Source organism: Vigna radiata, chromosome 1 (assembly GCF_000741045.1).
Source record: "Vigna radiata var. radiata cultivar VC1973A chromosome 1, Vradiata_ver6, whole genome shotgun sequence".
NCBI lineage: Eukaryota > Viridiplantae > Streptophyta > Magnoliopsida > Fabales > Fabaceae > Vigna > Vigna radiata.
In genome coordinates, this window is record NC_028351.1 from 28,373,330 (window position 1) to 28,400,526 (window position 27,197).

The 27,197-nt window shown below is 37.3% G+C and overlaps 2 protein-coding genes across 2 annotated transcripts; both read left to right on the forward strand.

Moving 5' to 3' along the window:
• The first annotated feature begins 407 nt into the window (after positions 1–407).
• On the forward strand, positions 408–26,347 carry LOC106774810 (ribosomal RNA large subunit methyltransferase I). The gene is made up of 8 exons (XM_014661869.2): positions 408–540; positions 989–1,214; positions 2,329–2,463; positions 8,314–8,536; positions 9,076–9,262; positions 11,885–12,069; positions 24,223–24,360; positions 25,779–26,347. Exons 1-8 carry the CDS (start codon positions 441–443, stop codon positions 25,905–25,907), a joined length of 1,323 nt encoding a protein of 440 aa, XP_014517355.1. The 5' UTR covers positions 408–440; the 3' UTR covers positions 25,908–26,347.
• Positions 3,646–4,870, forward strand: LOC111241705. Its single transcript, XM_022781473.1, has 2 exons — positions 3,646–4,263; positions 4,623–4,870. The coding sequence occupies exons 1-2, from the start codon at positions 3,678–3,680 to the stop codon at positions 4,655–4,657; spliced, it is 621 nt and encodes a 206-aa protein (XP_022637194.1). The 5' UTR covers positions 3,646–3,677; the 3' UTR covers positions 4,658–4,870.
• Positions 26,348–27,197: the final 850 nt, after the last annotated feature.

The following is a 27,197-nucleotide window of genomic DNA, read 5'->3' on the forward strand; positions in this document are numbered from 1 at the left end:
GAATAAAGGACCAACCTTAAACTTCTTAGTGATAGATGTTATATGTATATTTATTTATAATATATAGTTATAACCACACTTTAACTTTTTCTAGTGTAAGGCGTACCATTAATAAATTTTTTTTTTTTTGTAATATATGTTATACTATTCATAATAAAAAAATTCATATATGTTTTTTTTCTTATAATTGTTCAAGTTTATTAACATATGATTTATTCCGTGTTAATAATATTGAAAATTTGGGAGGTTGTGATAATATAAATATTTAGAATCTAATTTTATATTATCTGTTTTCTTAGTATATTATAACTTTAATATAATATATTTAGTTATTTTATTTTTAAATAATAAATAAAATTACATAAAATAAAAATAATTCTAGAGTCTTTTTATTTTCTTCCATACTTACCAAATCGCAGGAGAAGAACTCGGAAGAAGAAATGAAGCCGCTGCAAACGCTGCTGATGAAGTCACTCTCAGTTTGTTCTCTACCAGCTTCTGCTTCCACCCTTCAACAAATTGCCCTCCATCAACCAAAAGGTGTCATTTCTCTCTCTCTCTCTCTCTCTCTCTCTCTCTCTCTCCTCGTGTTGTGCATGTATTTGGGTTTTTGTTCCCCAGTGAGAGAATGAGCTTTTTTCGATGTTGGGCATAGAGTGATTACTAGTTCAATTTACAAACTTTTTTAAATTAAAAGGCATTTTGAAGAGAAGGGTACCTGAATGAGGGTTTTAAGTTGCAGCTCTTCTAATCGATATTCCAGAAAATTGGTGGCAAATGTTGTTCATGCAGTTACAGAGAGTTCTGTACTAATATCTTAAACTTCGAGCTAAGGAAAACGTGGAGCTTTTTTGAGTAATGGTTATTGATTAATAATGTTTTACTGAGAAAGCAGGAGGGGCTATGGATTAGTTCAAGTGTCATACATGGGAAAGTTATATTCTTTTAAACTCACTGAATTATTTTATGAATAGTTTGGGTTTGGTAGGTGTTGCAAAGGTTGTGCTGAAAAAGGGGAAGACACAAATCTTTAAGGATGGCAACCCAATGGTGTACAGTGGAGCTGTTGATAGAATAATCGGGCGGCCCCCTCCTAAGACTGGAGATGTTGTTCTTGTAGCAGATGGGACTGAGAAACCAATTGGATGGGGTTTGTACAACTCGGTTTCTATGTTCTGTGTTCGGCTCATGCAGCTTGAAGATGAAGCTACCAGGTTTGTGTGTGTGTGTGTGTGTATATATATATATATATATATATATATATATATATATATATATATATATATATATATATATATATATATATATATATATATATATATATATATATATATATATGTGAGTATGTGTTTCTTGGCAATGTGCTACCTTGATAAACAAACCAAGACAAGAATCTAAAGGGTACAAGTTACTCTGATATGAACCTTGGGAGCACAGCACCACAAAAGCTTGCTATTTTAATTGGAGAGTCCAAGGCTTAGAAGCCCCACATTCCTATTCTTTTTGTGTGGGGGACTCAGATCCTAAAACTTGCACTTGGATTCTAACATTCTACCATGCTCAACAGCCTTGGTGCCCATGCAAGTTTGCTGTGCACTAGCCCTTTGACTAGTCCTGGGTGACTACTGTACTGCGTGCATCACCAGCTACACCACACATTTGCAGCTATGAGACATGGTGGAAAAGGCTGTGATACTATTAATGATTACAAAAACACTTGGGGGAACTCACCCTTCAAAGATAATACTAAAAGAGGAAGAATCAAACACTTGAATACCCTAGCGGCATCCCATAATACTCAATTCCCTATGATAGCATTGTTCTTGGGAACTGACGTCTCAGCAACTCACTCGTTCACTTGGTGACTCATCATATGATTTCCTTTTTGGTTAGAACCTTCCATTGTTCAAAACCCTCCTTAGTAGCCTTTTCTGAGACACAAAAGGGAACTCTAATACTATTCGATAAGATCCTCGGGGAAACCACAGCACAAAAGCTAACTATTGTGATTAGGGAGCTCAAGACCTTATATACCCCACAATAGAAGTCCACACTTATTGACTCAAGTCCTTTACATTGCATTTGTATTGGATCTAACAAAACCTTTGATAATAGTGTTCTAATAGCATGCCATCATTACCAAAACGTGAATTGCCTAACCTATGAAATTCTGGTCAAATAAAAATCTTGACATGATAATATTTACCTGAGAGTATATTTTCTTAAATTTCACAAGAATTGCAATAATGCCTGAATAACTCAATAATTCTTAACATTGCTTTTCCTTTGCATCACCAGACCTCTGATCGTTAGTTCTTGATAATACAGCGATTCATATTGTGCACTCAATATGGAGAAACTGATTGAAACAAGAATTGATGCAGCTGTTGAAGTGCGCAGAAGGTTGGGTCTTCCATCAGTCCTCACAAATGCATACCGTCTAATCAACAGTGAGGGTGACAGGTGAAGGTTTTAACTTTTCTTTTTTATGTTTCAAATTGTCAACTTTAATGTACCCTATCAGGCGCTCATTTTTTATGCTAAAAAAATAAAATAAGAGTAAGTATCAGAAGATGGATTTTATTTGTAGCACCCTTGCCAGTGTGGCAAGGTGGATAGGAAGGAGGGGGAAATGGTCAGAGTGCAAAGATAAAGGGGAGGGAAAATTTGGGGAAATGGCAGGGAGTCATTTGGTGTGTTTTTGGTGGAGCCTTTGGTTGTGAGTGATTCTCATCTAACTTAGATTATTAGTAAGTGTTAGAATCTTTTTATCTATATTATTTCTATTAAAGTCTTTGTTTTTATTAATTATATTTCTTCCTTATTTAGGAGATTAGAATTATCAGGTATGATTAGGATATCCCTGAAATATAGGGATCTTTCTTTAGGAGCTATTATTATATTTTCTAAAATAGCTTTCTAGCATTGTATATATGGATTTGTAATCTCAGCATAATAATATATGCATTTTACCCTAAATTATGAGATGGTATCAGAGCTCTCAACATCTGGGAGCCGCCTCTGACTGCACACTAAAACCCTAGCCGACAGCCTTCATTGCTGCCACTCTCTCTGTCAAAACAGCCTTCATTGCTGTTACCAACACAACTCTACACTGTAGCCTTCATTGATGCAGTGTTCTTTCTTTTGTTGTGCTTTTCCTTTCAAATCTCTTCTCTTTATCATTGTGCTACTGCTTGGACATGGTAGACCACATTGTGGAAGTGGTGCCTAATGCATCACAAACCAATCAGGAACAAGTGGTGCCTGCTGCATCACAAACCAATCAGGAACAACTCCAGAACCTCAACACTACTTACCGCTTAAATGGGACAAATTATTTGAAATGGGCCCAGCTTGTTCACAGAACTTTAAAAGGTAAAGGAAAAGCTAACCACTTGACTGATGATGCTCCTCCAGAAGACGATCCCATATTTACAAAATGGGATGAAGAAGACTCTATCATCATGGCATGGCTATGGAACTCCATGATCCCAGAAATTACTGATACTTGCATGTTTCTTAATTCTGCAAAGGAGATTTTGAATGCAGTGGAGCAGACTTACTCAAAAGCTAAAGATGCTGCCCAAATATATGATGTGAAGGTGAAGACTGTCGCTACCAAACAATGAACCAAGACTGTTATAGTGTATGCCAATCAACTCAAATAGCTATGGATGGAATTAGACCATTACAGGGTCATCAAAGCCAAGTACCCAAATGATTCTGCCATGCTCAAAGAGTATATTGAGCAAGATAGAGTTTATGATTTTTTGGTAGGGCTTAACTATGATTTTGATCAAGTGAGAGTCCAAATTCTTGGAAAAGACAAAGTTCTAAGAATTAATGAAGTGGTAGCTATGGTAAGAAGTGAAGAAAACAGAAGGAGAATAATGCTAGAATCCCCAACCATGGAAAACTCAGCCATGGTAGCAACCGGATCGGCCAAGATGGTTGATCCCCAAAAGGGGGGACTCATCAATATGGAAAAGAAAAATGAAGGAGTGTGGTGTATCTTCTGTAACAAACCTCGCCACACTTGTGATAAATGTTGGAAGCTACATGGAAAGCCTCCTAGTCGAGATTGGGGATCCCAAAATCATGAAAAGGAGTGGGGGAAAAGAGGCGACAACAGTAGAAAGGGCGGACAAGCACACCTAGGTGCTGCAAAACATGAAGAAAACAGTAGCGGACCAATTCCACTTAACCAGGATGAAGTTCAACAGATGCACTCCTTCCTTAACAAGTTGGATAAATCACCAGGTAGTTGTTCTCTAGCACATTAAGGTATGTTCGGCAAGTTTCCTTCTTTTGGACTTAATGCCTCAGATAAACAACCTAACCCATATTGGATACTAGATTCTGGGGCTACCAACCATATGACACCCTTATCTAACATTTTCTCCTCTTACACCCCTTGCCCCAACAACAAGAAAATATCCATAGCTGATGGCTCTCTGATGACTGCAGCAGGTCAAGGAGATGTTCAAATAAGTCCATCTGTCACCCTTAAAAATGTCCTTCATATTCCTAAATTATCTGTTAGTTTGGTCTCCATAAAAAAACTCATACATGATCTCTCATGCAATGTTATTTTTTCTAACAATGATTGTTTCATACAGAACCAACAATTGGGGAGGACGATTGGAGATGCTAGAGACTGGAATGGCTTGTATTACTTGGACAATCCAAATCTGCCATCAGCCCTGGGAAATAAGAACTCTTTTTTCTTTGATTCAATAAAGACAAACAGGGAGAAAGTCTTCCTCCATCATTGTCGTCTTGGATGTGGCAAGCCTCAATTGTGAAGTGTGTGAACTTGCTAAACACAATCGTGTTTCTTTCCCTGTTAGTAATAATAAAAGCACTTTTCCCTTCTATTTAATTCATACTGATGTATGGGTGTTGACGGATTGGCAAGCGTACTAAATCATTCGAGTAATATAATTGGTAAAACCCAATATCGTTCTTCCCAAGAGACTCGAAAGGCTTTCTCGTTCACGTGAATTAAAATAATAAGACTTGAAAATAAAAATAATTAATTTGATTTGAGAACAAAAATATTAACATGCAAAAGAGAATGATTCAATTGACAAAAGGAAAACAATGGATGAATGGAGTTGTTGGGGGTTTACAATTTCATCTAATCCGCTCTCTCTTATCTACTCCTCTTGAATATTAGTTTGATTAATTAATTGTTATGCAACTTTCTTAGCCTACCCTTAACCCGATCCCTCGGCGAAAAGAGCCTAATATTAATTACTGGCTTGCTATCCCTAGCCTCTCCTAGCAATTAATACAGCCTTAAAGAGCAGAAGTTAATAGCAATTGATCGTCCTACCCCTATCCCTAGGTGGTATTGCAAAATTCACCAGTTCATGACATTACTGTACGTCTCTGTATCAATAAAGACAAACAACAGTTACCGAATGAGTTAAACGATAAAGGCCATAAACACAGATGAAAACCCAACAATTAACCATCAAAACATATGGAGACCATATAAATAATCAAGAGTTTCAATAAAAGAGAGTATCAAAAGATTACATTGTTTCCCCCAACAACAATAGGGTTTAGTTCACCATAGACATCAACCCCTCCGCCAAACAAACCGAGAGTTCCATCGGGTTCTCCTCCAGGTTGACAGTTTTTGTACCAGCGTCCTCCTCCTCCTCATCCTCAGCCAACAGAAGTACTCTCAAACTCTTCTCTGGGCATCGATGTCCTGGTGCAAACGGATCTCCGCATCGGTAGCAACGCCCCTCTTCTTTCCTTTTGAGAAACTCTGGGTATGGCAAATTCCTCACCATTCTCCCTCGATTATCGCCCTCGTTCACATTGCTTCCCCTCGCCATCGTGTTCGGTGTAACACCGTCTCTTCTCCCTGGTCCTCTGCCCTCTGTTCTTCCATTCTGGTTTGTNGTAGNTCTAGTCGGATCCCATCGCGTCACATTTTCCATTGATTGCGAACCAAATGGGTTTATTTTGAACCCGCCCAAGTAACTCCCCTGTGCTCTCATTATCGCGTCTTCCACATCTCGTGCAATCCGCATAGCCTCCATTAAATCTGGTGGGTTCTGGATCCTCACCTGGCCCTTCACATCTTCCCGCAATCCGGCAAGGAAATAGCCTAGTACTTGCTCCTCGGGTATACCCCTAATCTGCCCTGTCAAAACCTCAAAATTGCAGACGAATTCCTCCACCGATCCCTCCTGTCTCAACGTAGCCAATCTTTCGAAAACCGTCCCTCTACAGCCTCCGCCAAAACGATTCAACATGGCTGCCTTCAACCCTTCCCAAGATTTGTTTCGAGCCTTCTCTTTCTAGAATGTAAACCAATACGCCGCGCTTCCATCCATACTAACATACGCGATTTCCACTTTGTCCTCGTCGCTCGTCACCTTCTGAATATCAAAAAATCTCTCCGCCCCATTGAGCCAACTAAGAGGCTCCTCTCCATCGAAGGTAGGTAACTCGATCCTTTTTCTCCAAGGTTTTTGTTCATCGCTCTTTCCGCCTCCGCCTCGACCTCCATTTTCTTCCCCATCTCTGTGTCGCTTATCGTTTACCGAGCTATCATCAGAATTTCCCTCCGTTCGATCGACATGCGTTCCTAGTGCTTTCATGATCTTCTGTAAATCCCTCCTGACAGCCGCCGATTCCTCTTTCATGCCTTCTATCGTAATTTCAATCGCCTCGAACCTCGTCTCAATCGNGTTCTCCATTCTCGCCTCAATCACGTCGAGTCACTTCCCGATTTGGATTCGGCAGGTTGGACCAAATTGATAGGTTTCTAATCAAGAAACCTCAAGAAAATCACTCTAACACACACAAGAATCAACGCCCAACTCTCTGTAAAACCTCCACTGGTATTATTTAGTGAAAAGAATACAATGAATAGGGTAGCCTGGGAGCCTAACCTCCCCCAACAAGACTAAACAGTCTGTTCAGAATACGCAAATGGCCAAAAGTCCCTTCCCCCTATTACTAACAGCTATTTATACAGATATGAGTCCCGCCCATCCTAACATATACTCTAACATCCTATCATAATCTATCACCATAGAATCGCTATGCAATAAATACATGATATTTATCTTTATTTTCAATGGTTTACTTGTGATGTTGTTAACAATAATGTAGTTATGCATAGTGCTTTCAAGTACCAACAATAAATGGTATTAATATCTGGTACATGTTTTACGAGATGCATATATCTTTTTATTTGAATTTCTTGTAGAAAATGTGAAGCGGAATGTTTAAGCATAGGACAAAAACCAAGAGAGGGTTGAATTTGTTCTAGTTAAAAATCGCTTCCCTTTTAATAGATTTTTGCTTTTAAAAATTTCTTTGATTAATCTGAAAAATCGATTTGAATAAAAGCAAGTAAACAAAGTAGAGAAAGGAAGAGAAAAAATTACACAAATAATTTTTATACTGTTCGAATCAAAAGACTATACGTCCAGTTGTTAATCTCTCTAAAAGAGGGATTAACCTTTTCACTAAAATAAATAACAATTTACAATAGAGAAATAAAGATTGAGATTAGAAACCATCTCTCTTAACATATAAGAGATGAAAGGCACCTATTTTTGACAGATGCACAAGAGGATGAAGAACTTGGCTCTGCTGTGTAGGTATACTCCACCACTTAGATACACTAAGAAAGAGCACTTCCTCCTATAAGCACCAAACAAGCTCCCTTTACACAAATAAAGAGTTTCCCTTAGGCACACAACTCTAATACTCTTGATGAAAAGTTATTTTTAAGTTAGGCTTAATTTAATTATTTATAGACTCTGCATTTGAAAATTAGGTTAGAAAACTAAGAGTCAGGTTCGCAACAGCCACCGATAATTGATTATTCTAGAAACATTTTCAAATAATAATTTCTTACTGCAATAATGGATTATCCTTAGTGATAATCGATTATTACATATGCATTTCTAAAATTCTTGATTTTAATTGCATAATTGATTATCACATAGACTTTTATGAAAAATAAAACTTTTTCTGAGTGCTATGTTACTTGTGTTTTTACCTATTAACTCTTGAACTACTAAATTAATTACAATACACACATATTACAAGTCTTTACGACTAAATTATTGAGTCTTCAAAGTATTTCTTGAAACCAAGCACTTTAATTCTTCAACACTTCTCCATGAAACATCATCATCAAAATCCTTTATTGAAGCAAGATGTCCATCTTCTTCTTTTTGCTAACATTTCTATCCTTACAACTTCAAATGAAAAATAGGTCTAATAAAGAAGATTGCATGATTTTGAATTGGGTTTGACTGTTCCCTACAGATTATCAGGATTGATAATTGATGTCTTTGGAGATGTAGCTGTAGTAGCATCATCTGCTGCTTGGGTTGAGAAATACAAATCAGAGATAGAGGCATGCCTCGGGAAAATCAATTATATCAATCATATAAATTGGAGGCCATCTGTTGATATTTTGAAGGAGGACGGGATGAATGAATCTCACTTAAAAGAGATGCATTCTTCTACATGCCCTGAAAGAACTAAGGTATGCAAAGATCAACAATGCAATTTTTTCTTTACTTAAACCTTGGGGGCAGGGCATACGTTGTTTTGTATGGGAAAGGCTAAGCCCAAGTTTGATCTTAGTAAAGAAACATGTATTCTGCATAGACAACAGCCTTATTGATTTCTTCTTAGATTTCTTTGCAGTCATCAAATTGATGTGTGGCACAAAATAAATTGCCACAACAAATAATAAGTGCTCCATATGGTTAATCACAAAGTTTGAAGAACCATTTTCAATACGTATATGTCTAATGAAGATGTAATTGAACCGAACTTGTTGAATGGAAGCTGTGATGTTTTTACAGAAGGGTGAAAATAAGCTGGAATTTCATTATTGAGTGAACATAATATATTCTTTTGTGTTTTTGTTATTCTCGATTCTTGTGTTTTTTGTTATTCTCATATTATCCACGTCAATTGAATAGTTTTGCTCTACAATGTGTTATAGTCATATAGGGTGTACAGAACTAAGGATCTGAAAAATATGACCTGGATTTTCACTTCTTAAGATCTTTTCAGATTGTGGAAAATGGAATTGTATACACAATTTCACTTAAGGGTCAGAAGACAGGATTTTATGCAGATCAGCGTGAGAATCGGCAGTTTATATCAACAATTTCAGATGGTCTAAAGGTTCTTGATCTTTGCTGCTATAGTGGTGGTTTTGCTCTAAATGCCGTGCGTGGAGGTGCTTTAAATGTCACTGGTAGGTTATATGTTTTTAGTTTTCATTTTTTTTTTCTAACAATTATCACTGCTTACAATTGACATTATAATGCTGTTGATACTTTGCTGTTTTACTGTCTCGTGCTTGAAATTTGGAAAGGAAGGATGCATACACCTTACCATCCTTGAGCTAGTGATGTTCAGTATTCCTGACTCAAATCAACTTGGAACTAAACTTATAACATTTATTGCTAAATTTTAACAGTTAAACTTATTAATAGTTAATCATTAATCAAGTAAGAGTCTTCTATTGTGGACCATTGATTTGAACGGCTTTGAGTAATCCAATTGCCTGCATATCAGCTGTGACTCATCCTGTTTGTTAGAGAAGAAGATTGTTAGAAAAAGATAGGTCAATACTTTCAACCAAGAGGGAAGGTGAATTGGTTTGACTTTAAAATTATGTTCTTTCAAAATCTTTTCGAAATCTTTAATGTTTCTTGGAATGCAATATGACAAATATAATGAATCAACAAATAAAAGAGATAAGGAAGAGAAATATTAACACCAAGATTTATACTGGTTCGACCAAGTCTACAATCCAGTCTTCTTCAACAACCTTAGTCGTAGGATACCACTATAATGATTGAGTTTACAAGCAAGAATACAATAAATACCTTACAATGCACTCTTCTTCCCCACTCAAATTCACTTATAGCAAACAAGAGGTGAACAATCCTCACACTCTTACAACCCAGAAAGTAATTCCAACTTTCTGTCACCTTAGAGATACCTCACTCTAAGAGTACCTTGAGAGCAATCCCAACTCTTAATGAGAACAATCACAATTCTCTCCCCTGGCACAACAACATAGGAACTTAATCTATAGATTAAAAGAATAAATCTGATCTTCACAGCAAGCACTCCAATAGTGCATATATGATAAACAACCTTTAAGCACACTTCTTGATAGAATCTTGGTGTATAAATCCAAAGTTGATCCTTGATTCTTCAAGATGGTTCTTGGTCGCTTTCTATAACAAAATTTAATCACAATGTCAGTTATAAAATTGTATATTCAAAAATTAGTTTGAAACAGTATGCAAGACAGTGATTATACAACTCATGTAATCGGTTATGTTTAGAGATAAGGCCAATTTATAATATATAAGTGGGGTGCAGACCTCACCTTACAAGCCGGTTTTGTGGGGTTGAGTTAGGCCTAGAACCCACTTCTAACATGGTATCAGAGTTATGGTTAGAGCCTATCCTAGCGATATTTGTTGGGCAGATTGTTCCACCCGCTATTGGGCCGTTATCGGACCACCGGTTTTGTGGGGTTGAGTTAGGCCTAGAACCCACTTCTAACATGGTATCAGAGTTATGGTTAGAGCCTATCCTAGCGATATTTGTTGGGCAGATTGTTCCACCCGCTATTGGGCCGTTATCGGACCACCCATTAATATCTAGTCTCACGCTCGATATGTATATACATCGGCGTGAGGAGGGGTGTGTTGGAAGTCCCACATAGGATAGAGATAAGGCCAATTTATAATATATAAGTGGGGTGCAGACCTCACCTTACAAGCCGGTTTTGTGGGGTTGAGTTAGGCCTAGAACCCACTTCTAACAATGTTCAACACTTAAGTAAAATTTCAATTTCAAACTTGTTTTAAATCAAATTTTCACTCTTTTGAGAACATGTAATCAGATTTTCACTCTTTGGAAAACATGTATTGGCTAACTTTTTTATTTAATCAGTTATACACATTGTATACCAGATTATGTTAGAATAGTTTGTCTCCAATAAAGCATACAAGAAATCTGAAACAATTGAACAAATTACATGGATTGCTTAACAGATTAAATATACCAGAAATACATTTTCAATTAGTTTAAACATGTAAACCTTTTTCCAATCAATGATACATGTATCAAGCACACACATCAATAATATCAAACATTTGTTATGCCATTTTGTGCAAGATAACAATAGAATAGATCCTTAATTTCCACCAACAAAAAATGTCCATTATACAATGTTCATCATCATGTACATCATCAGAAACAAGATATTCAAAGATTCATTCTTAAACAATGAATATGCATATCACATATATAATCACGTATATAATCACAATGGATATGCATAACATATAGTTCAAGCATAAGGAAATATATAAACAACAGTTTTACTTAATGTGTGCAAGAAACTATAAAAACATTTTTGTTGTCATCATAAAAAACAAACAAGGGTTTGGGTTTAACTTTCAGATAGCTCCCCCTATCAGCAAAGATTAAGAATGGAATGAAAACTTAAGAAAATGGAATAAGAATCGGAATGACCGACTCTCTATAGTTTGTCTCCCTACCCAGGAAGTTATAATAACCTAAGAACTATTCTGTATCACCGCTGATAGTTTTTTATTTTTATTTTTTTAAAGTAGGTGTATTTCTTTTCCCTGGCTTCAAATACTATAAGTCTTCAGAAGTAGATTTGACATTCATCAGTAGCAATTGAGAATTTTCTTTTTATATTATAATAATTTTCTAAAAAGTCTTTGCAGAAACAAATATATTCAGTGATAGTTTATTTGATCAGTATTATATTGTGGCTACTGAACTGATTTAACAAGTCTGATTATTCTAACAACTTTGTTAGGTGTTGACACATCACTGCTAGCTTTGGAGCTTGCTAAAGAAAATGTTCTACTCAATAGCATTGATCCTGGAAGAATATCCTTTTTGAAGGAAGATGCAACTGAATTTATGAAGGGTGCTCTCTTGAGAAATGAATCTTGGGATATTGTCATCATCGATCCTCCTAAACTAGCACCAACAAAAAAGGTACAGATTATGACAGCAAACATATTATGTTACACCATAAGTTTATACTTGGGCTTTAGGTGAGGTGTTAGGTTTCTATTCACGAAACCTCTACGATCAATCACAACTCACACCCAAACACACACCGAAACCAATGAATAACCTCTTGTATTAACAAAGCAAGAATGCAATATAAAGAGAAAAGAATGAGAGCATAACCTCCCCCCATGGGATCAACAATTCGTGTTAGAATACTCAACAACCAAAAGTCCCCCCAACAAGTAAACAAAAGCTATTTATACACTCTTATTCCGCCTTTCCTAACTACTAAGGTAGTTAGGCAATTAGTCTTTATTCCTTCTCCCGTACACTTTCCAAGACCTAATATTACCTTGCGCTCCCTCAACAACCTTGTCCTCAAGGTTGAATTCGGGATATTGGTCCTTGGTAGTGCTCCTGTCCTCCCAGGTTACACTCTCTCTCCCTCCTTCTTGCCATTCCACCAGAACTTGCTGTACCATCTCTTCTCCTTGCTGCACTTGCCTGCTTTTCAGGATTCGAACTGGCCTGAAAGTAGGTCCTTTTGCTTGCAACTCAGGTGGCAGATCCTTCTCCACCTTCTTTTCGCCCACTTCCTTCTTGAGCTAGGATACATGGAAGACTGGTGTATCCTAACTGTTTTGGGTAACTTGAGCCTATACGCCACCTCTCCCACCTGCTGCACCACTTGAAAAGGGCTAAAGTAATGAGCTGAGAACTTCGGATGGAGTCTTGAGGGTATAGAAACCTTCCTGTGGGGTTGAATCTTCAAGTAAACCCAATCTTCTACCTTTATGTCTGCTGGACGCCTCTTTTTGTTTTCCTGCTGAGTCATTAAATCTTGAGCTCGGTTCAAATGGAATTTCAGCTGTTTGAGGGCTTCATCCCTTGTTAACAATTCCTGGGCAATCGCCTCCACTGGTGTCTCCCCTGGCACGAACCTGCTAAGGGAAGGTGGAGCTCTTCCATATACCGTCTCAAACGGGGTGCATCTGGTTGCACCCTGATAACTAGTATTATACTAGTATTCAGCCCAATGCAGCATAGCACTCCAAAACTCTGTTTATTACCTTGGTTTGGCCATCTGACTCAGGATGATATGTCGTGCTCATCCTGAGTTGGGTTCCCTGCAGTCGATCAATTCATTCCAAAAAATGTTCAAGAACAAAGGATCCCTATCCCTAACAACGGAAACGGGAATCCCATGTAGCCTTACAATCTCCTTCACAAACACCTCCACTACTGTCTTGGCTGAATAAGGATGCTTGAGCAACACAAAATGACCATACTTGCTCAGCCGATCAACTACTACCAGAACTGCATCGTAGCCATGGGATTTTGGCAACTTTACTATGAAGTCCATACTCACTTCCTCCCAAACTACGTAAGGTATGGGTAGTGGCTGCAACAGCCCCTAGGGAGATGCTGCCAGGTATTTGTGCTGTTGGCACACTAAGCATCTTGCAACAAAATCCGTTACCGACTTCTTCATTCCCCTCCAATACAACGACTGGGCAACCCTCCTGTATGTCCTATACACCCCTGAATGACCCTCGTTTGGGTTACATGGAACTCGGCCAGCAGCTTTGAAATCCAACCTGATTTTGCAGACAACACTAGCCTCCCTTTGTAATGCAATCAGTCTTGCTCTAAAGTAAAAGCTGCATGAGCATCGGGATCCTTCTTAAGATCTTTAATCACCTTTACTAACTCCTCATCCTCCTCTACTTCCTATAATATTTCTTCGAAGTTTTGCCAATGTGGCCTCGCGATCAGTCTTATCTCCTTCTCCTCTTCTTCTTCGCTTTCTCCTCTTCTCAACAATGCATCCCCCACCCGATTGGTGTTGCCAGCTTTATACCGAATCTCAAAGTCATACCCCAATAACTTTGCTATCCAGTTCAACTGGTTCTGTGTAGTTATTCTCTGCTCCAACAAGTATTTAAGGCTGCGCTAATCCACGTGCACTATAAATATTTGTCCCAACAAGTAGGGTCTCCAATGTTGGATTGCCAAGACTAAAGCCATCAACCCTTTTTCATATATTGACTTATTTAAAGATCCCTCTGAGAACGCCTTACTAAAGTTGAAAATGAGACTTATTATTATTCTCAAATCATAAAAAATACATTCTCAAACCTTCTATTTGTAATAATCTAGCTCTCTTAAAAAGGGAAATAGGGAAACTAGGAAACCTAGGGAAAAATAAAATAAAATAAAATATTATGTATCTATTTCTTCTAATTAGGAAGATTCTACAGATATTATCCCAGATTATAACACTCCCCCTCAAGTTGGTAAATGAATATCAATCATTCCCAACTTGCCTACAAGATCTTGAAGTCTACCTAGAGGAAGCCCTTTTGTGAAAATATCTGCTATTTGATGTTCTGTAGGAACATGAGTTGTAATCACAAAGCTTCTGTCAAGATTATCTTTGATGAAATGTCTGTCAATTTCAATGTGTTTGGTTCTATCATGCTGTACTAGATTATGGGCTATGCTCATAGCAGACTTATTGTCACAGTGTAGTTGTACCGGGTGCTCCACTTTGACTTTCAGATCATCCAAGATGATTTTCATCTAGAGTCCTTCACACATTCCTTGAGCAAGGGCTCGAAATTCAGCTTCTGCATTAGAACGGGATACTCTATCTTGCTTTTTGCTTCTCCATGTTACCAAACTATCTCCAAGAAATACACAATACCCAGAAGTAGATTTTCTAGTCAGTAATAGAACTTGCATAGTCAGCATCAGTATATATCTTCATATTCAATGTGTCTTCCTTTTTGAATAATAGCCCCTTTCCTGGACTTGACTTCAAGTATTGGAGAATTTTGTCAACTGCTTGCATATGTCTCTCTCTTGGATCATGGATAAATTGGCTCACTACACTAACTGCATAAGCAATGTCTGGTCTTGTGTGTGATAGATAAATCAATTTTCCCACCAATCTCTGATATTGGGCCTTCTCTACAGGAGCACTTTCTTCACTTCCAATTCTGTGATTCTGTTCTATAGGAACAGTTGAGGTTCTACATCCCAACTTTCCTGTTTCTTTGAGGAGATCAAGTACATATTTCCTTTGGGAGATGAAAATTTCGTTCTTGGAGTAGGCAACCTCTATTCCAAGAAAGTATTTGAGTTTTCCTAGGTCTTTCATTTCAAATTGAGCTGCCAATTTTTCCTTTAATGCCAATTTTTCTGTTTCATCATCTCCTGCAATAATCATATCATCCACATAGACAAGCAATANAGTGAGNTTACCTGNAGAAGAGTGCTTTATGAATAGAGTATGATCTCCTTGGCTTTGTCTGTATCCCAAGGAAACCATTGCTTTTGTAAATCTTCCAAATCATGCTCTGGGGGATTGTTTAAGACCATACAATGCTTTCTTTAGGAGACATACCTTGTTTCTTTCATTTTTTATTTCAAAACCTGGAGGAATCTCCATGTACACTTCCTCATCTAGATCTCCATGAAGAAAGGCATTCTTCACATCCAGCTGGTGTAAGTCCCATCCAAAATGGGCAGCCAAAGTGAGAATAACTCGAACTGTATTCATCTTTGCCACAAGGGCAAATGTCTCCTCATAATCAATCCCATATGTCTGGGTATATCCTTTTGCCACCAATCTAGCTTTATATCTTTCTATTGTCCCATCTGCCTTATGTTTGACTGTGAATATCCATCTACATCCTACTGCCTTCTTGTCTCTTGGCTTATCAACAATCTCCCAAGTTGAATTTCTTTCTAATGCATTCATCTCTTCTTTCATAGCTTGATTCCAATGTTCAAGTTTCATGGCCTCGTGGATTGAGGTAGGTATTTATGTGGCATCAATGGCAGCCATAAAACTTTTGTGCTTATCAGAGAGATTGTTAGTGCAAACATAATGAGAAATAGGATATTTAGCACATGATCTTCTTCCCTTTCTCAATGCAATGGGTAAATCCTCAGTAATACTTACCTCCTCCTCATTGATATCTTCAGGGATTCTCACCTCCGGATCAAACAATTTTTCTTGGTCTAGAGGCGAAGTGGGTTGTTCTCTTCTTGCATATTTTTTGCCAAAACATCTGTCTTCCTCTTCTTGCTCACTGTGGACTACGGTAGCTTCATTGCTCAGGTCTTGGGCATCCTGCAAAGACAAACATGGTAATGACAAAAAGGAGAGTTCATCCACAAGTGCTTTCTCCCCGTGAAGTGGTGGACTGACATAAAAGGATTTGGTTTCATGAAAGGTGACATCCATGGTGATAAAGACACGACGACTTTGAGGATGATAACGTTTGTACCCTTTTTTATTAGAAGGATACCCAATAAAGACACATTTAAGGGCTCTGGGATCTAATTTACCACGGTTAGGAGGATGAGAGTGAACAAAAACAACACATCCAAAGACTCGACTAGGTAGACTCGTTGTGAGGGAAGAGGAAGGAACAAAAGACAATAGAGACTCTATAGGAATAATGCCATTTAAGATACGAGTGGGCAACCTGTTGATGAGATATGTGGCAGTTAACACAGCTTCTTCCCAGTAATGTTTGGGAACAGACATTTGAAAAAGAAGAGCTCTAGTTACCTCAAGAAGATGACGATTCTTTCTTTCAGCAATCCCATTTTCTTGAGGGGTGTTAACATAGGTTAGTTCGTGAACAATACCATTATGAGACAAAAAATTGAGAAATTCATGATTCACATATTCAGTACCATTATCAGACCTAATTTTTTTTTTTATATTTTTTTCAAATTGAGTTTGGACAAGATGGAAATAGTTAACAAAAATTTGAAAAACTTCAGATTTATTTTTCATAAGGTATGTCCACGTGACACGAGTACAATCATCAGTAAAGGTAACAAACCATTTGGCTCCAGAAATAGAATCTATGACAGGATCCTAAACATCAGAGTGAATTAAATCAAATGGAGAAATACTCTTTTTATTACTAATAGGATAAGATGCACGATGCTGTTTTGACAATTGATAAATATCACAATTAAAAGACTCAACAGACTCTTTGGTAAACAAATGGGGAAACAGGGACTTGATAAGACTAAATGATGGATGCCCAAGCCTTTGATGATGTAACCATATTTGTGATTTGGCCCACGTCTCGGATGTAGCTTGTTGACTCAGATCTTTTACAGTATGTACAATAGTCCCCACGAGTACCTCTATCAAACGTTTTTCCCCCAACATTTGTTCCTTTGTGGACTCCCTTTCCAATTGTCATGGCAGAGCCTGTGTTGGAGATCTCTCCATGAAGCATGACAGTTCTCCGATTTTCTTCTCCTCTTACCATAAAAAAAATTTCTGACAGGGGTGGTAATTTTTCTCTTCAAAAAATGTGAACCCGGATTGGGTCCTACTCATGATTAAGGTCCTGGAGAAATTTAAAGATTTTTTCCCCTTCCATGAATTCAGCAAGAGCGTTTTACACATCTTTATTGTTTGGATCTGATCGAGTTCCATCCAAAGACCATTCAGGATCACGTGATACTCTGTTACGGAAAGGGAGCCCTGTTTTGTATTAAATATCCTGTTCTTGATATCATAGGTGTCGCAACCAGGATCGCGACGGGACGGCGAACCGAAAAACAAGCGGGTTTGAGAAAAGATTTTGGGAGCCGCCACCATAATTTATTATGGAAAAACTATGGAAAAACCCTAAAATAAAAGCATGGTCTACGAAAAGAGATTTTCAGTTTCGGGAATCGGTTACACGTAAGGAAGGTATTAGCACCCTAGCGTGCCTGCCCAAAGGCAATACCTCTAATTAAATGTAAAAAGTTAATGTGGTTTTTCAAAATATTTAATTTTCCCCGAAAAATAAAAGTAAAATAAAATAAAAGAAATTATTACGAAACAAAAATATTTTTTTTGTTTTATGAACCCGACAAGGATTGACCTTGGTCCTACGTATATCCATTAATGGACAATCAGGGATCACGTAGTTCTTTATCTAGAAAAAGGTTTGTGAGTTTGTTTAAAAATTATTATGGATTGCTTGACATTTTTCAAAAAGTGAAAAGGTTTAGTTTAACAAAGTTAACCTTTTGGTTTTAAATATTGTGTATTTTTTTTGTGTTTAAAAAAAATGGTGGAAAAAGAAGAAAAGAAACTAACCATATATATTTCAAAATTTATGATTTTAAGAAAACATTGTCTGTGTGTAAAAAAAAATCTTTGGAAGAAAACTTTAAAGTATAATAACATGAGAAGAATAAGAGTGTAGAGATGACATACCTTTTTAGCTTCTGGAATTCCTTTAGTGCTCCTTAGTGATTGTTGTTCACATAACCCTTATGTGTGAGAATATATTTTTTCTCTATATTTTCTCCTTCAATTTCTAATATATCTAAGTGTTTTCCTCTATTTGTTTTCCCATCCCTTTTTTCTTTCACAGAGTGTGTATTTATAGGCACATATTGTAATATTATGACAATCTTGTCTTAATTGAGAATTAATTGGCAATGGACAAAATGAGAAAAGAAATGGTCTTGATTGTAGTCAAATAAATCAAATAATATTCATGACAAAGATTTAATAATTGTCAGAAAATTTGCCCAATTTTAAAAAAAAGATCTTATTTTTCTTTTCAGGGAGAAACTGATGGAGCAAATAATATCAATATATTTTTTATTATTGCTTACCATTATTGCCATAATATTGGTTCAAATTATTACCATATTAAACAAATATTTCAAAAACATTTTAAAGTGATTAAGGAAGATTATTTTATTAATTATTATTCTCTTATTCTTCAATTTTGATTATTTATTTTTCCGGACGAAATTGAGTGTTGACAATAGGTAGCAGCAAGATCCTTTTTTAAAGAAAAAGTACTCTGTAAATCATCCCATATTTCCTTTGCGGAAGAATGAAACATAATTTTTCCTTACTTTTGGAGTCATGGATTGCCACATCCAAGTCATAATTAAAGAATCTTCTCTATCCCACATTGAAAAATGTTTGTCATGTGGTGCTGGTCCTCCTCCATGTATATGATCAAGTTTGGAACGACTCTTGAGAATCCCTAAAATAAATTGACTCCATTGTAAGTAATTCTGACCATCCATCCACGAGGTACTTCCTATATTTGGTAAGTCATTGGGTACCCCCAAAGGAATACTCTTTTCTTCAGACATCCCGTACCCAAGAAAAAAAGGGCAAAAACTTCAAACTCAGATCTACTCAAATAAAAGCCAAACGGGTCGTCACCAACCCAAGGAACAAAATCAGGAGGCTCCGGCGACCCTTCTATGGCGGCGACGACGAGTGGGTTTCACCGGAAAAAGAGGAGCAAAACGGAAAAGTCAGATCTGCTCAAATACAGCCCAAACTAGTCGTCACCGACCCTAGGAATGGACTCAGGGGGCTCTGGCGACCCTGTTTGTGGCGGCGGCAGCGAGTGGGTCTCGCCGGAGGTGGGCGCGTTGGCTACAGGCACCGGCGACGGTGGCGGCTCCGTTCGAGGAGCGACTTCCGGCTTTGTGATCGCCGGTGTTGGGCGCACCTTTCTGCCCTATCGACGACCCTGACCGGCGACGGTGGCAGCGGTGGTGGTCGGACAGTGGCGGCGGTGCGCTTCTTGCAGCGGAATCTAGCCCCTAAGATCAGGAGCTCTGATACCAAGTTGAAAATGAGACTTATTATTATTCTCAAATCATAAAAAATACATTCTCAAACCTTCTATTTGTAATAATCTAGCTCTCCTAAAAAGGGAAAGTAGGAAACCTAGGAAAAAATGCCCCTTCAATCCAAGCGAAATGCCCCTTTTTCAAAAATTTGGTTAGGGGTTTGGCTATCTTGCCGTAGTCCTTCACGAACCTCCCATAATATCTCGTCAAACCCAAAAATCCTCTCAAACCCTTCAAGCTTCTCGGTTCCTCCCACTCTCGAACGGCCTTGGTCTTATCCAGGTCCATCTCTACACCCTTCTTTGAAATCTGATGTCCAAAATACCAAATCTGTGTCTGTCCGAAGTCACACTTCTTCTTATTAGCCACCCACTTACTCTGCTTCAACACTTGTAATACTAGTTTAACATGGTCCAAGTGTTCCCCCCACATCTAGCTGTACACTAATATATGTCAAATAAAACCAACACAAACTTCCACAAATATGATTGCAATAGACCGTTCGTGGCGCTCTGAAAAGTGGCCGACGCGTTGGTGGGGCTGAACGACATTACCAAAAACTCATAGTGACCCTGATGAGTCCTAAAAGCGGTCTTATGAGTATCCCCCTCCCCCATCCGAATCAGATGGTATCCGACCTTTAAGTTGATCTTGGAGAAATATCTAGCCCCCCCCCCCAATTCATCTAGGAGCTCATCTATCACCAGAATCAGACATTTGTCCGATATAGTCGCATGGTTCAAGGCTCTATAATCTACACAAAACCGCTAGCTTCTATCCCTCTTCATGATCAGGATGACCGAGCTGGAATAAGGGCTGGTACTTGGCCGAATGACCCCTGCTCTCAACATGTCGGCAACCTGTATCTCTATTTCTCCCTTCATTAAGTGCGAATATCTATAGGGCCGAACGTTCACTGGCTCAACCCCTTCCTTGAGGGAAATTTGGTGTACCATTCCCTGTTCGGGTGGCAGCCCACCCACCTCCTGCAAAATCCCCGGGTGTAACTTCAAAATCTCTTCCAGCTCCCCTTTTTGCTCCTCTGACAACTCTATACGCCCTTTCCTATCTTCCACCTTGTCGGCTTGACCCAAATCCCACACCAGTGTCCAAATTTCCACCTCTGTCAGCTTCAATAAGGCTTTAGGCTCAATCACCCGCCTAGCCAAGGTAGGATCCCCTCTGATCTTCACCTTCTTCTCTTCCTGATTATAGACGATTGTCATTTCTCCCCAGTTCAACATTACTTCCCCCAATTTTGCTAACCATTCTACCACAAATATGATGTCCACGCCTCCTAACTCGAACAAATGGAAGTTCTCCTCTATGGTGGCCTCTTCCAAAGTTAATAGAACTTTCTCACAGCACCCACTGGTTCTCTTCCGCTGCCCGTCTCCCAGGCTCACCTGATAAGGGGTTGTCGCTCTAATGCATAAACCCAGCTTTGGCGCCAACCCTTTATCAATAAAATTGTGGCTCACGCCACTATCTATCAGCACCAACACTTTTCTTTCCCTAATTCTTCCCTCCAACTTCATGTCTTTGGCTGGGTTAAGCCTTTGCCCGAAAAGGCCGACAATTCCATTTGCCTTTGTCTCCGTTCGGTCATTTCCTCCTCCTGTTCGGTCATTCCCTCGTCATCGCCCTTTTCATCCTCTGCTAAGATTACCACCTGCAAGCTCCTTTCTCGACACTGGTGATCGGGCGCGAATGGTCCCCCACATCCAAAACACTGCCCCTCTTCTTTTCTCTTCAGGAACTTAGGATAGGACATGTTCCTCATTGTTCGGCTTCTGTTGTCGCTTCCTCCAATACCGTTCGGTCTAGTGTTGGCACTCGTTAAGACTCCAAGATTGCGAATTCTTGGTCGCATTCCAACTTCCTCGTCTTGCTTCATGCATTACGTCCTCCACGTCTCTCGCGATTCTCATTGCCACTATCAACTCTTGCGGATCGTGAGTTCGAACTTGCCCCTTAATGTCCTCGCGCAGTCTAGCGAGGAAATATCCCAGCATCTGCTCCTCCGACATGCCATAGGTTTGCCCCACCAATATCTCAAACACTCAGACATAACCTTCCATGGTGCCACTAGTCGTTCAAACATCGTCCCCCGAAATCCACCTCCAAACCGAACGATCATGGCAGCTTTAAGGCCCTCCCAAGAACGATTCTTGGCTTTTTCTTTCCAAAACTTGAACTAGTAACCCGTGCTGCCCTCCATGCTTATATACGTGAGTTCCACCTTCTCTTCCTTCACCACAATCTGAATATCGAAAAACCATTCCGCCCGATTGATCCAATTGAGAGGTTCCAGCCCTTCGAACGTGGGTAAGTCCACCTTTTTCCTCCAATTACTCTATACCTCCTGGTGATCGTCTCCCCTTCTTCCTCCAATTTCCTCCTCGCGCCTCCGCTGATTGTCATTTACGGATGTTTGACTCCTATCGGAGTGGCCTTCATTGTTGTTAGCCTGCGCCCCCATCATCCTCATCAATTGTTGCAGGTCCCGTCGTACGGCGCCGGATTCTGCCTTCATCCCCTCCATCGTAATCTCCAATGCCTCTAGTCTTCCCTCTGTGGTTCCCTCCATATCTTGTTCTCGTGCCCAATTTGGGATCTGGCAAGTCGGACCAAATTGTTAGGTTTCTACTCACGAAACCTCTATGATCAATCACAACTCACACCCAAACACACACAGAAGCCAATGAATAACCTCTTCTTGTATTAACAGAGCAAGAATGCAATGTACAAAGAAAATAATGAGAGCCTAACCTCCCCCCGCAGGATTAACAATTCCTGTTAGAAAACTCAACAACCAAAAGTTCCCCCAACAACTAAACAAAAGCTATTTATACACTCTTATTCCCGCCTTTCCTAACTGCTAAGGCAGTTAGGCAATTACTATTTATTCCTTGTCTCGTACACTCTCCAAGTCCTAACATGAGGTGACTATGGAAAAGGGATAGAGGTCAAAGTGATGCAAATTGGTTTTAGGCTTTAAGCTTTTGTTGGGTTTATTGAATGAAATGCTTGTGGATTCCAATGAATATGTTATACCTACTTTCTGATATGTGTAAATTGCGAGCAGCCTACTCTCACCAAAATGACTCTTTAAGATAGTTTGTAACATGTCATTTTGCATTTAATGAATGGATGTGTTCCCAGTAATGGGGGTTCTTCATTGTGTGTTTATGATATGGTTTATGTTTTTTGTTTATTTTTTCTTTCATTTTCTAGTGTGACCAATAACATTCTGTTATTAACTAATATTATTAGATTGGTTGTTATGGTTGTACCTGTATATCTGTGTCTGTAATTCTGTTACGTTTGTTGGTGAGTTTATCTGGTGTATCCACAAGGTTAAACACTTTCTTCTATGGTCTAAAACATCTGATAGTTAGTTTTGTAAATTCTCAACCACTTTCATTATGACACTTTTTTGAAGATATTCATAAGTTGGTCTTGTGTTTCTTAGATACCCCTTTTATTCCCCAAAACATGTAACTACCTTAAAATAAACATGTAACTTTCTTAAAAAATTTTCCATTTTGAGGTGATTAAATATATCTCTATTGTTTATACATTTCTTAATGAATCTAGCGATTTGAAGTGGTATTTGCATTGCTAGTCTTCAGTTTACTGATTGGCTGCAAGTACAAGATTGAAGTTTAAACCCACTCCTGCCTTTGGAAAACAAATATTATAAAAGAATAAGAGTTTAGTAATTCTACTATACTTGATTGAGAGTATAGTAAACTATTTTAAGAACATTTTTATGTAATATTTAAAGTGACATTGTAAAGGTTTTGTATGATATATAGATAGATGGATGGATAGATAGATAGATAGATAGATATGCTAAGAGTTAGTGATTACAGGCTGTTGTGAAATCATCAGATTCATAACAGAATCATATACTCTCCTTCAGAGTGATTGAATTGTTTGGTGATATTACTTTTGAATTTCAGAAGGCTTTGTTGTGAGTCGACAGATTTCGGATTCTAAGTTTTTGTAACTTTACACAACAGATTTTTCTCTTTTTTACTAACTTGTTTACTATTTTGGGGGATTCCTTATCATCACATCTCTAAGTTATGTTCCTCTTTCTCTTGGTGAGCTACTTTTAATCAAAGAAAAAAAAAAATCATTTATTCGGTTATTTTCATGTGTTGTTGGTTTTGAAACAGTAACACAGGGAAATTGCAAGGCAGTTGAGGTCATACTTGTATATGTGATGAACATAGAAATGCTTACTACGTTGAATGTTTGATTGGAAACAAAGATAAGATTAAGGCATGCTTTTCTTTTCAGTCATTGAATCTCGATGAAGATATTTAATGCCATAAACTGTGTACTTGAAACTGAAAACAATAGATCTTGCAAATTCTTTTTTGAGCTGGCATTGTCTCTAAAATTTTACAATTAGCAGGTCATTGTTTCTTCTACTTACTCTATGAGTTTTCTCTCTTTGAATGTTTTATCACCTTATAGGTTCTACACAGTGCATCTGGCATGTACAGGAATTTGAATTCTCTTGCCATGCAACTCACAAAAAGAGGGGGTCTTCTGATGACCTGTTCATGTTCTGGAGCTGTGACCCAAAGTGGGATATTTCTACGTATTCTTCAGGTAAGTTATATGCTTTAGATCTAAAACCTGGGCTCATCAGCCAAGACTTTTAAGTTTTCTAAATGATTTTTTAAGGTCACCGAGTTTATGAATCCTAATTTTATGTCCTTGTTTTATCAACAGAATGTGGATAATTTTGAATAATAAAAGAAAATGTTCAGTGAAATATTTAGCCTTTGTTTTAGAACAAATTGCACTCTCCTTGTATCAAATTATGCTAAACAACATTCAAATTCCCTCTGGTTTTAAAATAAACACCCACCTCTCTTATGTTTGTAATAAAATGACATTCACGTTCTTTCTGGTTTTTAAATGCATATTCACCTTTCTTATGTTTTTAGTAAATGATATTGAAGCGAAAACGTGTCAAGCAATGCAAACAACTCAAATATTAGCATGAAATGTGTTTGATGTGTAAAAAAAATTAAATATAATTGGGTTAAAAAGACTATAAGCATTTATTTTTAGAGTTTGGGAACCAAAATGTATTAAAATTTCGAGGGGCGAATTTCAATTTTGCATTGAAATTATGGAACTAAAAACTTATTTAATTCATTTTTTTTATAAGGAAGGTGAGTATCACTTTATTAAAGACTTAAGAGAGGTGAATGTTATTTATTACAGTCATGAGGGAAGTTAATGTCTTTCTAAAATATATAGGGAGTATGAGTTTTATTCATTAAAAACATAAAGGAAATAATTGTCTTTCTCTAAATTATAGGATATGTTAGCATCATGTAAATGTAATTTCCCTTTTTTTAATCACAGCTTATTTTTCAAAAATTGTTGAATATTAAATTTCATGGCTGCAAATTTTGGTGCAAGTTTTTTCCAAATAAGTTGTACACAAAAAGCAGAAGTATAACAATACAAAATGTTATCTATATTGAAATGAAATCTTTATTTTTAGATATCTGTCCTCGTATATTTTTTGTTCAGACACTCATTCATGAAAAGAGTTGTGCAAATTTAATTATCTGTTTATAAAATAAAAATTGATGATAAAACATGAAAGAAATAAACATTTCAGCAAGTTCTGATGATAAAATAAAATAGAAATATTATTAAAAGAAAATAAATAACTAGGATCATAATTTACTAAAAGTGATTTAATTATACTATTTGAACAAAATATATTATTTTCATCTCATTTTTGGTGAGCATACTCTGCCATAAACTTATTTTGATTTTAATTAATTATAACAAATTAATGGTTTTGTTTTGATGAGAAATTTTTGTGGCTTTAGGATCACATAGGATTAGAGAAATTTTAAGTTGATTTTGTTTTAAATGGTTAAGCAACAATGGATGTATATACTTATAAGCAATTTCTATAAAAGCTCTAAGAATCCATTTGTTCCAATTATATTCTCAACTCTGAAGTTGCTCTTACCCTTCTTTTTCTTTCTTTTTATTAGGGTGCAGCATCTATGGCAGGTAGGAAAATCACTGTTCTCAGACAGTCTGGAGCAGCATGTGATCATCCTATTGATCCATCATATCCTGAAGGCGCATACCTCACCAACATTCTTTTGAGAGTTTCATGATGAGTAATGTATTTAAGTGATTTCATTTCATTCATTCAAGTCTTTTTTTTTTTTTCTATTATATATTTTAATGCAACTTTGCAAAATATCCTCACACCAGAATCAGTGAAAAAAATATGTTTTCAACATCAGTAGAAAAGAAGAAAAAAATGATAATAGGTTTGTCTCAGTTATTCTCATACTAATTTTATCATTTAAATTGAAATGTGAAACTGTCAGCCACAGTTTTACAAGAACAAGGGATGGAAATCAGAATGAGACCTTCTAAACATTGATGCTATCTCAAAGATGTCTCTGAGAATTGCATTGCATGAGAAGTATTGGGTTGAAGACACTTTCAATACATATTCGTCCTTTCAATGCTTGTGTTTTGTCATGTCATTAAACGAAGTGAAAGGATTTTCTTTTTATTTACAGGTTACCTATTTTTATTACAGTAAGTATTGAACTTTATCTCAAGAACATCTGAGTAACTTTTTATGTGGCATCTTCTTGGTGGATAATTTGAAATGTTGAGTTTTGAAACATACTTTGATCTTTGGTGAGTTCCAAGGATTTAACTTACCTGAATATTAAATTTACAAAAAAAATAAAATAAAAATAAAATAGTATCTACTTTTCTGAATTTGCTGGTGAAGTTCGTTTCAAAGTGTATTTTTCATGAAAAGGAAAATCTTGTCTATAATTGAATATGAAGTGTTTCGGACTAAGGGCCTATTTATATAAATTTTTTGGGTGTTGATCTCTGCACCTTTTCCACCCTCTACCTTTCCATTTTTTTAGTTTTTTATATTACCAAAATAACCTTTTTTTTTTACTTTATTATTTACTTTTTTAACCTTCTTTATTTAAGTAATTCTAGATTTCTACTTTCCTAGTGGTGGTGGTGGTTAAAGGTAACGGATATCAACATCCGAAGAAACGATCTGTCATATCCGTTGAGTCTGTAAGAAAACTGCATGTATCGAAGCACCACCAAAGCACCACTAACGAACCACCACTGCTCCACCACAGCACCACCGGAGTATCATCGGACCAACACCACACCACCACCGCACAAGGAACACACGACCAAGACATAAAATGGAAAAAATTGAAAACGGATGTGAAGAAAGGATTGGGAAAACATAGATCTTGAGAGAAAGAGAGAAAGAAATAAAATGAAAGTTTGGTGGGACGGGGTGTGCGACTGCCCATGAGAGTGAAAAGGAAAAGTAAAGATTAGGGTTTTCATAAATTAAAAGGGTAAAAAATTAAAGTTAAAAAAGATAATTTTAAAATTAAGAATTA

What these genes read in the sequence shown, in the direction of transcription:
- LOC106774810 (XM_014661869.2), top strand. Translation starts at nt 441, where the DNA reads ATGAAGCCGCTGCAAACGCTGCTGATGAAGTCACTCTCAGTTTGTTCT. An exon ending in AACTAGCACCAACAAAAAAG is followed by an intron (nt 12,070 to 24,222) that starts GTACAGATTATG and finishes ATCACCTTATAG; the next exon opens with GTTCTACACAGTGCATCTGG. An exon ending in TATTTCTACGTATTCTTCAG is followed by an intron (nt 24,361 to 25,778) that starts GTAAGTTATATG and finishes TCTTTTTATTAG; the next exon opens with GGTGCAGCATCTATGGCAGG.
- LOC111241705 (XM_022781473.1), top strand. Translation starts at nt 3,678, where the DNA reads ATGGAATTAGACCATTACAGGGTCATCAAAGCCAAGTACCCAAATGAT. An exon ending in CAAGTTGGATAAATCACCAG is followed by an intron (nt 4,264 to 4,622) that starts GTAGTTGTTCTC and finishes TGTTTCATACAG; the next exon opens with AACCAACAATTGGGGAGGAC.